At 47.8% G+C, this 12,447-nt stretch overlaps 2 protein-coding genes and 1 non-coding gene across 4 annotated transcripts; 1 reads left to right on the top strand and 2 right to left on the bottom strand.

Moving 5' to 3' along the window:
• Positions 1–110: 110 nt before the first annotated feature.
• On the top strand, positions 111–6,114 carry TSEN34 (tRNA splicing endonuclease subunit 34). 2 transcript variants are annotated; one of them, XM_035137151.2, is made up of 5 exons: positions 111–172; positions 1,128–1,400; positions 1,800–1,959; positions 3,569–3,814; positions 4,917–6,114. In XM_035137151.2, the coding sequence occupies exons 2-5, from the start codon at positions 1,152–1,154 to the stop codon at positions 5,102–5,104; spliced, it is 843 nt and encodes a 280-aa protein (XP_034993042.1). In that variant the 5' UTR covers positions 111–172; positions 1,128–1,151; the 3' UTR covers positions 5,105–6,114. The 2 variants fall into 2 exon arrangements, with proteins under 2 accessions (XP_034993042.1, XP_034993043.1); XM_035137152.2 differs by lacking the exon at positions 111–172 and adding an exon at positions 198–359.
• TRNAE-CUC (transfer RNA glutamic acid (anticodon CUC)) lies at positions 2,885–2,958 on the bottom strand. The gene has a single exon. It is a non-coding gene; the product is annotated as a tRNA-Glu (tRNA).
• Positions 6,115–6,714: 600 nt separating the features above from the next.
• GRWD1 (glutamate rich WD repeat containing 1) lies at positions 6,715–12,173 on the bottom strand. Its single transcript, XM_035136612.2, has 7 exons — positions 11,939–12,173; positions 11,127–11,244; positions 10,723–10,888; positions 10,428–10,641; positions 10,177–10,319; positions 7,962–8,159; positions 6,715–7,602 (listed from the first exon to the last, which is right to left on the bottom strand). Exons 1-7 carry the CDS (start codon positions 12,147–12,149, stop codon positions 7,291–7,293), a joined length of 1,362 nt encoding a protein of 453 aa, XP_034992503.1. The 5' UTR covers positions 12,150–12,173; the 3' UTR covers positions 6,715–7,290.
• Between the last annotated feature and the right edge of the window lie 274 nt (positions 12,174–12,447).

Raw genomic sequence — 12,447 nt, 5'->3', positions numbered from 1 at the left:
CCTTCTCGGACCGTCCATTGGACAGCGGAGCCATCACTCCAAGCGCTTCGGCTGTGGCGAAAGAGTGATTGGAGGGTCATTTAGAGCAAGGGGGCGGGGACTAAGGGGAGGAAAATATATCCGAGATTCGCACGCAAGAGGAACCTCATGGCTTAAAGCAAAAGGAGATCCGGTGTGAAAGTGGTTTATGGGATTAAAACGGGGTGGGGAGGGTGCTAGGAGTGGAGGGGACAGGACTCCTGGGTCCTGGGAAGGAAGAAGGGGGAGGGTTGCTGGTGAAGGGTCTTGATTTTGGGGTGATGTTGCAGGAAGCGAAGAGGCTGTGTCCCAACCTTTACTAGCAGCCTACTCTTCATCTGGTATATTATTGTTATTGTTATTATTATTATTTACTTAAATTTGTATACGCCCTTCATCCGAAGATCAGACGTAAGGTCCGTTGGTCATAATGATCGCTGTTGCCTGAAACTTATTACCTGAAATTTGACGCTTATTGCCTAGTTAAGTTTGTGTGTGTGTGGTTTCAGACTTACGGTACAATAAGCATGTATTTGCATATATTTGCTTCCCTTTGCATAAAGCAGTTAATTCCAGAGAGGTGCCCCCAGCCAATCCACTGCAAGCACCCCCAAGCATACCCCCCCACCCTGCCACCCATTTTATTAATATTTATGTCCCTGGACCAGTCATAATTTATTCAGAATGCTTACAGCACATTGTATTGCTGCTATGTTTCTGTTCAGGGAGAGAGAAGAGATTGGCCACCATTTCTTTTTGGGTTCTGGGAGCAAGAGAGATTATGCTGCTTTCTTTTAAGCAGCATAAGAGAACCCTTATAAACAGTAAAAACTATTTCCATAAATTACAAACCTTTTAAATAGTGGAGAGAGCAGATTATAGCCAACCCACTTGTTTTTTTTTAAAGGTGATTTGTAAAGTAACCTGCCTCTGCCATTTTAGGGACATTTCAGTGCTTAATATTAGAACCTCTGACAACCAGTTGCCTTTACCCCAAAGGCTGCTGGCAAAACCTTTCAAAGGAGTGGATCCCACCACCCTCCAAAAAAATCTTGAAGTTAAGTGAATGTCATAGTATTTTTGTGGTTGTTCCTTTCCCATCTTCTCAGGGAAGCACTGATACAGGCCGAGGCATGATCCGAATCCACATCTTGGAGGGAAAGGCTTTTGTGTGGAATGCTGCTGATGTGCGGAGATTGCGGGAGGAGCATCGTATTGTCGGCACGCTGGTTGGAGCATTAGCTCGGAAGCCGCGGCAGAATGTGCGGTTGGGGCTGCCCCTGCAGCTGCTCCCAGAAGAGGTCCGGCTACTGGCAGAAAAGGGGTTGGCAGCCTTGTTCAAAAACACAGCGTCCCAACCCCTTCGAGATGATAAAAGCCAGGTGATGGTTCAACCAATCGTTGCTACTTCTCTAGAGAAGGAAAAAAAACACCAAACCTGGAGCAAAAGTGAAGGATGCTCTGCTTAATTGCTGCAAATTGTGCAGTGTAGATCAAGGGCCACCAACCTTTTTGAACCCCAGGGCACATTTGCAAACCAGAGGCACTGTTGTGGGCCCCATACTCATGCTGCAACCGTGCGCACACTGCAACTTATTATATTGGCTAAAACAGAATCCTGTACTACTTTCAAGCCCAATTTCATTGGGGTGGCATGAGGACCCAGTGGGCACCCAGGGAAGGTCTTTGTGGACATGTGTGTGCCCATGGGTGATTTAAATGCATGGTGTGGATGTGGTCAGAAAACAGGCAGTGCTGAACTTGCTTCTCTGTGTCTCCAGGATCCTTCAGCCCTTGAGGTGGCCGCCTACCAAAATGAGCAAGAAAAGAGCTATCAGGAGCAGGTTCGGCTGGCGGCTGAACAGAGGAAAGCCATGCTGGGTACTCTTGCGGAACGTATAGCCCAGGGTCGGGCAAAGAAACGGCGGCAGGAAGAGGCAGGTGAGCACCAACGTTTGCTATGTGGCAACTATTTTGCTTTATTTGGAAGTGCCCCAGGAAGCTGCAGGAGGTAAGGTAGAGGACTCCTGGAAGGTTAAGTCCAGTCAAAGGTGACTGTGGAGTTGCAGTGCTCATCTCGCTTTCAGGCCGAGGGAGCCGGCGTTTGTCTACAGACAGCTTTCCGGGACATGTGGCCAGCATGACTAAACCGCTTCTGGCGCAACAGGACACCGTGACGAGTGCCAGAGCGCACAGAAACACTGTTTACCTTCCCACCGCTGTGGTACCTATTTATCTAATCACGCTGGTGTGCTTTCGAACTGCTAGGTTGGCAGGAGCTGGGGCAGAGCAACGGGAGCTCACTCCGTTGCTGGATTTGAACTGCCGACATTCCAGTCGGCAAGGCCAAGAGGCTCAGTGGTTTAGACGACAGCGCCACCCGCGTCCCTTGCAGGAGAACTAAACTATGACTGGTATAGGTTAGGGGTGAGGAAACAGTGGCCTTCCGGATGTTCCTGGACTCCACTCCCATCATCCCTGACTATTGGCAGTGTTGGTTGGGGCTGATGGGAGTGGTAGTCCCAGAACCTATGGAGGACAGAGAAAAATGTTTTCTCCTCAGTTGTGGCACTCAGGGCACAATAACGACAGATTTTTGGGTGACTTTAGAAGAGGATTAGACAAATTCATGGAGAGTAAGGCTGCCCGTGGCTACTAGTCATAGAATTGTGGAATGTGAAGGCACCCCAAGGGGGGACGTTATTGGGTTGTTGTTTTTATTTTGATTATATATTGTGGTTTTATATTTTGATTTTGTTCTGTGAACTGCCCTGAGACCTCTGGGTATAGGGTGGTATATATATTCAATAAAAAATAAAATAAATAAAAATAAATAGTCCAACCCGCTGCAATGCAGGAAACCTTTTGCCCAACGTGGGGCTCGAACCCACAACCCTGATATTGAGAGTCTCATGCTCTACCAACTGAGCTACTGTAGTCATAAGAGCTATGCTCTGCCTCCACAGTTGGAGGCAACAATGCTTCTGAATGTCAGTTGCTAGAAACTGCAGGAGGGGAGAGGGCTCTTATGCTTGGGTCCTGCTTATTGGCTTCCCACTTCCTGGCTGGCTGCTGTGAGAACAGGATGCTGGACTAGTTAGGCCTTCAGCCTCATCCAGGAGGGCTGTTTTCAAGATGCGGCAAGGGAAAACCAACCTGATCGCTTTTTTGGAGCACCAGCAAAGAAAAGCGCAATAGCCAGCTTTCCCCAAACGTCTCCGTAAAAAGCAACGAAAGAAGAGCCTATTGCATCAGGCCAGTAGCTCCTCTAGTCCAGCATTTTGTTCTCAGTGACTACCTAGATGTCTAACCACATCTTAGCTGAATAATGAAATACTGAAAGGAAGGATCTAGGTGGGCTTCCCTTGGGGAGAGCTTTGCTTAAACTTGGCACCACAACCAAGAAGGTCCTGCCCTGGTACCCATCTGTTAGAGCTTAGGCTGCTGGTGGTAATGACTAGACAAGGACCACAGCCACAGGAGGGAATACGTGGAAGAAGGTAGTCCTTAAGGTAGCCCAGTTACAAGCCACTCTGCATTATATTTCCAGATCCTCCTGCAGAACCGGAATCCAGCTTTGTGCTTCCTCGACAATCTATGATGGTCCAGCTCCCAACAGAACGAGTACATCCAGGCCCAGAAGAAGAGGTGGACTGGCATGTCCAATCCCAAGACTGGCCTTATGCTGGACAAGAGGACCACGAGATACGTTACCGCATTTTCCAGAATCTTTGGGAACGGGGCTACTACGTCACTAGTGGGAGCAAATTTGGCGGTGACTTCCTTGTTTATCCAGGTACTGGCAGGCTTGTGAATCTTGGGGAATCAAGCTGGGGGGGGGGCGTGATAAATGTTATGGTTTTCAGAGTTTGCCCCTCTGAGCCTTCTCAAGCAGAAAGTGTGATATCAAAGTTCCTGTGTCAAAAAGGCAAATACGAATAATAAAAAGCTGGGCAATCTTCTCCTGCATTTTTGCCTCTTAGCCCAGGAGTGAATGGTATATTTGCTGAAAGGCCTAGCCTGCCCTCTATTGGAAGGGTGAGAGGCAGGCAGGATTCCTGTCCCCGTCTTGAATAAATGCCTTCCCCTGTCCTTGCACACAGGGATTCAGAGTCCTGTTCTGCTTTGCAGTGAATAGTAGCCTTCCTTTCTATAGTGAATACAGGTCTCCTGAAAATGGGGAAGGGAGGAGTGCTCTAATGGTTTCAGGAGTAATGTCTACAGAATAAAATACTACAGAATAAAATTTCCTTGGTTTGCTGTGCATCGTCCTGAAATCTCCTTGGGATGAAGGGAGGTGTAGAAATGAAATGTGTATGTAGATAGAATTCTGAAGTGGGAGTATATAACAAATTATGGCAGGGTTGAATGCCTCTGCGCAAGGTTCTTGCCATGCTATTCCACTTGCCTTCCAGGCAGGAAATTTTGTCTGAAACCCTAGGGAACCACTGCCAGCCAGCAGTCTTCCGAAATCGAGTATAGTAGAAAGACTTACAAAGCCATGCATTTGACATGTGGGTGACATCACAATGATGTCATGTGATAGGTGGATTTGATGCCTGAAAGATTTGACCCACACATCCAAAAAGTTCCCCACCCCTGTGGTCTGATGGTATAAGAGACTTTGCCTGCCTGCACAAACTTACAAAATCCCAAGCACTTAGCTTTTTTTTGCAGTGCTACTCCTCCCAGGGTTCTTGCTGGGCAGGTAGTGGTTGCTGCTACCCTTAGGAAAAAAGACTTGCCCTTTCCTTGACTCAAGGACATTTTTTGCTAGGGCAAAAATTCAAAACGGCTTCGTTCTAGAATGAAGAGCGATTGTTAAGGAGGAAGCTCTTTAAAAAACAAGACGGGCTATTTCCCTCTTCTAACCCCGCCTTTCTCCCTCCCTCTTACAGGTGACCCCATGCGTTTCCATGCCCATTACATTGCCCTGTGTGTCTCTAAAGACACCCCTCTCTCCCTGTGTGATGTTGTCAGTGCAGGACGCCTCGGCACCAACGTGAAGAAGACGGTGCTGCTGTGTTCGGTGGACCAGGATGGGACTGCAGTCTTTACGTCCTTGCAGTGGAGTGGGATGCAGTGAAAACGGGCTGCCCGTGGTGATTTAGGGTTGCCGTTCCAACAGTCGTGCGGGGCTGGGCTTCAGCTATTATAGCACAGTCTACTCCGGCTGTTCTCTTACCTCGTTTACAGTTAACCCTCCGCATTACAATTGTCGGTGTGTGTAGTTAAGTCTCCCAACAGACATCTCCATGTCTCATGGAGGGCAGCTCTGCGTACATAAATAAGATGGCCAAGGAGAAATACTTGGACTGATTTTTGGCAGAGTTTCTGCAGTAGTGTAATTTTTCTTTTCCCAGCTGCCTGGAGGCAAGGTTTGCGCTTGCTCAAAAATAACAGGAAGAGGTTCGAGCCTTATCAGGGGAAACCTTTTGCAGCCCACAGGCAACCTTTGTGGGGGTGAACTGGTGGGGCCAGAGCAACAGTTGTGAGTCTTCCTTTATTTATTGAAAGCTACATTCAGGCGGAGGCCTCTTTGCTTGCAACTACAAACCCCTCTTCCCATGCAGATGAGCAAGAGGCACCACAGTTCAAAAACACATCAGCCACACAAGGAAGGTGTGGAGTGAAGGTGATGGGATCTGACCTAGGGAAATGGGTATGTGACCTAGGCAGATTTCCTAGGGCCAGAAAAGAAAGAAGGGACACCCTCCCCTCTGGTATGAGAGGTTGAGGGTGGCACAGGCCTATTTGTTTCTTGCATTTATATCCCACCGTTTTCTCCCGGAAGCTCAAGGTGGCGTTAATGGTTCTCCCCCTCATTTAATCCCCACAACAACCCTTGGCAATAGGTTAGGCTGAAAGGCAGTGACTGGCTCAGGGTCACCCACAGTGAGCGCCAAGCCCAAGTAGGGATTTGAACCCTGGTCTCACAGGTCCTGGTCTGACACTCCAAACACTACACCACACTGGCACTTTGCGACACGGGGCAAAGGGAATTCCTAGCTTCCACTTTGAAAAATTAATTTTTATTAAATTTGTGTATCACCCGTGGTTCGCAACATAAAAAATACAATTATTAAAAAGCTCTGACTTATCGTGTAGTCTGTATTACATATGATCAGAGAAATTATTGTAGGGTAATGCTGCTCCCCAGTTCTTCTCTGTTTTCGGTAAGTGGCAAATGGATGAGGCTTAGAGAGCCCCTGCTGGGCTCTGTGTGCATGGCTGTTGCAGGACAGTGGGCTTAGTATGTCGTACCTTAAAGGTAAAGGGGCCCCTGACCATCAGGTCCAGTCGTGTCCGACTCTGGGGTTGTGGCCCTCATCTTGCTCTATAAGCCGAGGGAGCCGGCGTTTGTCCGCAGACAGCTTCTGGGTCATGTGGCCAGCCTGACAAAGCTGCTTCTGGCGAACCAGAGCAGCGCACAGAAACGCCGTTTACCTTCCCGCTGGAGCAGTCCCCATTTATCTACTTGCACTTTGACGTGCTTTCGAACTGCTAGGTGGACAGGAGCTGGGACCGAGCAACAGGAGCTCACCCCGTCGCAGGGATTCGAACCACCGACCTTCTGATCAGCAAGCCCTAGTCTCTGTGGTTTAACCCACAGCGCCACCTGGGTCCCTTATGTCGCACTATTTCCCCTTCAAATCTTCAGCCTGTCAAAATTTAAGATGGGGTTTTAACCTTCACTCGAAAATAATTTATATTTATTTAAAATACATTATTCTTTACAAACAACTTCCCCTCCGCCCCCTGCAGCATCAGTGGTAGGCTCTGATGAACAGTTAAGCAGATGCTTGCAAACTGTTTTATACATTGTACGTAAAAAGGTAAAGGACCCCCCGGACAACTGGATGATTCCACACACAGAGAAAGCCATTAAGTCTGTTTTGAATTTTTCCCATAGTGGAGTGGCAACATCTAAATGAGACCTGAATCATCCGATTTGTTCGAGGAATGAATGAGTGTAGATAAAGCAGAGCAAAGGCTATTCTAATCATTATCACTCATTAACGGAATGACACGGAGAGGTGATGACCTCATCAAAAGACTGCAAAGCTTAATCGGGGCAGCTGTGAAGACTATTCCAAAAGCAAAGATAGTTATTAAACCAACAAAAGAACCCATTTTTAGAAGGTTCACCTCCACAGGGAGGAGAGATTGCAGCCATCTCGAAAGAAGCGACGAAGGTTACGGTGGCTTAGCACCTCCCTCGGCAACAGGTCCACAAACCCCAGGCGGCCATTTTGAAAGCCTCGCTCTCCCTCAGACGCTGATAGTCCGGAAGATGTTGAAGCCAGATAGGGCTGTGGTGATGAGGGTGCCAGGGCACTGTGGATGCCAATGCAGCTCTTTAATGTCGTTCTCTCCCTGGTGAACAAACAGCAGTTGGGGTGGGATAGAGGCCAAAGCTGGGTCCTTGGCCTCTGCCTCCTCGTCTCGCTCCACAGCCAAGTCCCACTGCGTCACCTGGTCATCGGCGCCAGAGGCTGCAAACACGCCGCTGTCTGTAGGGTGCCATTCGACAGACGTGATGGGTGCTGTGTGCTGCTTGAAGGTGGCAACAGCTGACCCTTTCTGCAGAGAAAGGGGAAGACAAAAGGAGGGTTGAGTTTGGGGGCTATTGCTCATGAAGAAGATTTGAAGAGGAAATAATGTGTACAGGTGTGGGGAACCTTGTTGCGAAACGACAACTCCCATCATCCCTGGCCACGTTCCCTGGGGCTGATGGGAGTTGTAGTTCAGCAACATCTAAAGGTTTCCCCTAATACAGGCACCCCCAAACTTCGGCCCTCCAGATGTTTTGGCCTACAATTCCCATGATCCCTAGCTAACAGGACCAGTGGTCAGGGATGATGGGAATTGTAGTCCAAAACATCTGGAGGGCCGAAGTTTGGGGATGCCTGCCCTAACATATTTTGAAAGTGATTTCTAACCTGGAACTGCCTGAGGTCCCAGATCCTGAGGATCCCATCATCACCCCCGCTGACGATGAAGGGCTCGTTTCGATTCCAGCTGATGACGTTGACGTCTGCATCATGCGCCTGGCCGGCAGTCAGCATGCAGGCTTTCCCTGGTGGCGCCCGTGTGTCCCAGATGCGGATGGAGGCATCCGCTGAGCAGGAAGCAAAAACCTGATCCAAGAACAAGGGCACAGAATTGTTATGGTTAAACATAGCGGAGAGCTCTCACGTCCCTGCATCAGGCCTTGTTTCTCTCGCAAATTCCAGTATGCCCTTATGAAGTCGTCTAAATCGGCCTTTCCCCTGTGAACTGTCATCGGAGTTTAGAATCACAACTCGTGCATCGATGTTCTGAATTGGACCAGTTACCTGGTAATTACAAATCGGCTTAACGATTTGTGCTCAGGTTGGCAAAGCAGTGCCTATGTGAGGGGAGAGACTCCATCAGGCAAGGCCTTCTTGCACCTGCCTTGCTCCACCCTCTAGTCCAGGCATCCCCAAACTGCGGCCCTCCAGATGTTTTGGCGTACAACTCCCATGATCCCTAGCTAACAGGACCAGTGGTCAGGGATGATGGGAATTGTAGTCCAAAACATCAGGAGGGCCGAAGTTTGGGGATGCCTGCTCTAGTCTCTGCTTCTCAATTTGTATTGTATTCTTTTTTTGTACTGTGGCTTGCTGTTGTTTTGTTGATTATAGTTTAGAAATTATTGTACCTGTTAAGTGGATTTCTCTTTAACTTTTATATGTTGATATTATTATTATTTTATACTATTCTAATAATTGTTCAATGTTACTTTTTGATGTAGGTTGCTTATTTTAAAGTTTTGTTTTGGTATCACATTTCTGTATTGCATTAGATTGTTATAAGATGTACATTTTTGGTTTCTTCAGCTTGTAAACAGCCTTAAGTATCGTACAGTACAATAGAAAGACTGTATACAAATAAAAAATGTAAAAAAAGAAGAGTAAAATGTATATTGATTTGCTTCGTATAATAAATGTTCGTTTTGTGCTGTTTGTGTCAAGCTTCTGCAGAATTTGAGATTTTGTCCACAATGAATAGGAAGGAGAAAAGGCACAGGGATATCCAGTGCGGTGGAACACAATTAAAAGGAAATGTGGAAAAAGCCATGCAAAGTGATGCAGTGGAGAACCTCTGTATCGCAGGCTTAATTAAGACCATAGGAAGAGCCTGCTGGATCAGGCCAATCAAGCCCAGCTTCCTGTCCTCCCTGTGGCCAATCAGATGCCCATGGAGAGCACTTTCCCCTCCTGTGGTTTACAGCAACTGGTAGTCAGAAGCTTTACTACCTCTGACTGCAGAGTCAGAGCATAGCATTAGGCCTGGCAGGGGTCTTAATAGGGCCCCTGTAAGGCAGTCCCAACCCCAAATAAATCCCCACCCAATGTCTTATCAAGCTGGGTGCAGGTAAAAATACAGCTGCAGGGGATCAAGAGTTGTTCTTTGACAAGCGGGGCTTACATTCAATTCCTCTGAAATGTAGGGGCAAATGCAAGCTACACTGGAATTGGTTCCACTTGGGAACTTCAAGTAGAGCTAACCCCTATGGAAAGTGGAGCTTGCAGTTGCAGCTGAGAACAAGCCTTGCTTCTTTTGCCCAGACAATTTGGTTTCAAACTGCAAAGGCAGCATAAAGGAAAATGCTTGATTTCAAAGCATGTGAGGAAAGGAAAACCATGTGAGCAAAGGAACATTTTTGCTTTACAACACCAGCTTAAACTCAAGCTCACCTGCAAAGGAAAACTTCACCTGACACCAGGATCTGATCTTCGGCTATATCTTTTTTAAAAATGCAAATCAAGGCCAATCTGATTTAAGATTCCATTAAACCAGGCTTCCTCAACCTCGGCCCTCCAGGTGTTTTGAGACTACAATTCCCATCATCCCTGACCACTGGTCCTGCTAGCTTGGGATCATGGGAGTTGTAGGCCAAAAACATATTGAGGGCCGAGGTTGAGGAAGCCTGCATTAAACCAACCTTGTGGCCAAGCATAAGCAAGAGAAATAATAGGCAACTGGCTTTTTAAAAAATAAAAAATGCAGCCTTAGCTGATTTGAAGTACTTTGATTAAATACCAGGTAATTAGGAAGCACATTAACATTTCCCCAAGCACAGAAATTTTCAATGTAAAGCAAGCTGCACCCATCAAACCACTTCCTCACCGTAGCTTCATTTGGGGACCACTGCAGGTCTTCCACTGATGCAGTGTGGGCTGTGAAAGGCCGCTGGTCTACAAGCCATGATCCATCTTCCTTGGGTGTCCACAGATGGATGTTCTTGTTGCAATCACCAGTCAAAAGAGTCCCTGGAATAGGAGAGGCACAATTTATTATGAACTGCAGTCCTGCCGGTCCAGGTCTCCTGTGCCTACGTTCCCAGCTCTGCCCATTCCCGTTCCATCCCAGCTGATTACCTGGTTTCTTGGGAGACCAGTCCATAGCAAATCCTTCCGTCATATGCCCAGCGAATGAGAAGATAGGTTTGATCTTGGCCTGCTCTTCTCGCAGAAAGGCTGCCATGGCTTGAGAGTCGGACAGGGCCACAAGGGGGCGCTGTAGATCGTATATGTCCACTTGCCCCTTCTCAGACCAAACCGCTGCGACCTGCGATCCACCTAATTCTGTCACCTATCGAAACAACAACGGACCATTAAGGTAGAGAACTTTGCCGGAGCAGAGTGAGAGAACAGCAGGAAATATGGTTCGTACCCGAACTCTGTTAATACCCCCATAATGGGGGACCATGGCCAGTTCCAGCTGGGGTTTTTTCTCTTCATCTTCATCACTTTCACTGTCGCTGCTACTCTCTGACTCTGAAGAATCCTTGCCAGCGCGTTTGGTCCCATAGAGGTGGTGCATCTTCATCACCATCAGCCTATTTGCAGGGGGACGGGGGAGAAAATGAGAGACATTTAAATGGTACATAAGGAGGTGTTTTCAAGGATGGCGAAACTCTGGGCCTCCAGTCCAGATGGTGGTAACTACAGTTCCCAGCATTCCTGACAACTAGGGAAAGCCAGGGGTCCCACATCCCTGCCATAGGCCCTCTTGTCCTGGCTTCAGCAGGACAAGTGTAGCTGGCTTGATGGAAGCCAAGCTCCTCGCGAACTCACCTGTTGGCATTGGCAGTTTCAGCCTGAGTTCCAGCACAAAGGAGAAGGCTCAGCGGGTAGGTGGTTCGATTTTCTCCAAGGGCATCTCGCAAAATGTCAAAGCTCAAACAAGGGGAACCTGCAGGGGGTCGAAGGAGACACAGGGACATCAGCATTCATTTCTGTGGCAATTCCCCTCTTTGCCCCATATCTACTGTGAGTTTTCTTCACGTTGATTTACAGTCATAACCTTCCTCGCTGTATACAAATAATTGTTTGTATCTTAACATCTACATGGTGGTATGTAAATTTATTGCAGATTTAGTTTTAGGCCTCTCTGCAGGAAATGTTTATGCTGAAATTGCTTTGGGGTGTTTTTAATATTTGTTTCACCTTTTTGATATAACTAGAACAACAGGAGGTCCGGCACAGCCCTCAGATCCTAGTTCTGTACTCACAATTACTGTACTAACTTTGTGCAAAAACATGCAGTGGAATCTATTTCGAATCTTACTATTTAGCTACAGCTCTTGCACACACCATATCTTCTGGCCCCTGACTCCTAAAGATCTCTGGCCACGCCACATCCCCGTAATATTTGTGGCCGAGATCTTTAGGAGTCAGGCTCGCCTATACAGTACAACCAAACTAACCCCTGTGTGGCCCACATCTAAGAACCAATGCATCTACCGGTATAACCTGACAAATTCCCACCTGCATTTCTCCCTGTCTACAATCTTGGAATCCTTTCCCGTTCACCTTTGAAAGCGTCCCCTTCCTTTCCAATCCAAAAAGACAGACCCCCCCACCCTCCTTCCAATACATGATCTGACCTGTGCCTGCGCGATGATAGAGGCGATAGGCACCCTCGTCCATCACCAGTTCTTCCCCAGGTGCTGGAGGGGCCCCCTGTCCTGGCACGTAAGCTCCCTTTCGACCCTTCTCTTCTTCTTGCTCCTTCTCCTCCATTTCCATGCCCTCATCTTCCTCATTACTGCTACTCGAGCCGCTGCTCGGCTCATCCCACGTGCTGGGCTCCTCCATCTTGAAAGCGGGCAGCTGCTCTCCCTAGCCACGCCCCACTATGGGCTCGGCATCCCTAACCTTCTGCTTACGTTTTCCTCCTTCGACGATGTATACTCAACATAGACGCAGAAATGGGAGACTAACGCAAGCACCTCGATTTATCGTGTCCACATTTTTGTTTGAAGAGCTCGTTAGCATGACTTCACTGCATGTAAAGCGCTGACTTTTGAGTTGCGAAGGCATTCCAGAGACCACTTTAAATTGATTTAAACTTTAACTACCGTTGAGGTGTAACTTGTAAGGGAGATTTTCAATT

The sequence above is a fragment of the Zootoca vivipara genome, chromosome 13 (genome assembly GCF_963506605.1).
Source record: "Zootoca vivipara chromosome 13, rZooViv1.1, whole genome shotgun sequence".
Classification (NCBI taxonomy): domain Eukaryota; kingdom Metazoa; phylum Chordata; class Lepidosauria; order Squamata; family Lacertidae; genus Zootoca; species Zootoca vivipara.
Note: the sequence above shows the minus strand (reverse complement) of the source record. Positions and strands in the feature narration are given on the sequence as shown.

Excerpts from the sequence above, each read along its gene's own strand:
- GRWD1 (XM_035136612.2), bottom strand. The coding sequence starts at position 12,149 with ATGGAGGAGCCCAGCACGTGGGATGAGCCGAGCAGCGGCTCGAGTAGC. Across the intron at positions 10,642-10,722 it reads GGGGTATTAACAGAGTTCGG|GTGACAGAATTAGGTGGATC; the intron begins GTACGAACCATA and ends TTGTTTCGATAG. Across the intron at positions 8,160-10,176 it reads GGTCCCCAAATGAAGCTACG|GTTTTTGCTTCCTGCTCAGC; the intron begins GTGAGGAAGTGG and ends TTCTTGGATCAG.
- TSEN34 (XM_035137151.2), top strand. The coding sequence starts at position 1,152 with ATGATCCGAATCCACATCTTGGAGGGAAAGGCTTTTGTGTGGAATGCT. Across the intron at positions 1,401-1,799 it reads TTCGAGATGATAAAAGCCAG|GATCCTTCAGCCCTTGAGGT; the intron begins GTGATGGTTCAA and ends CTGTGTCTCCAG. Across the intron at positions 3,815-4,916 it reads TGACTTCCTTGTTTATCCAG|GTGACCCCATGCGTTTCCAT; the intron begins GTACTGGCAGGC and ends TCCCTCTTACAG.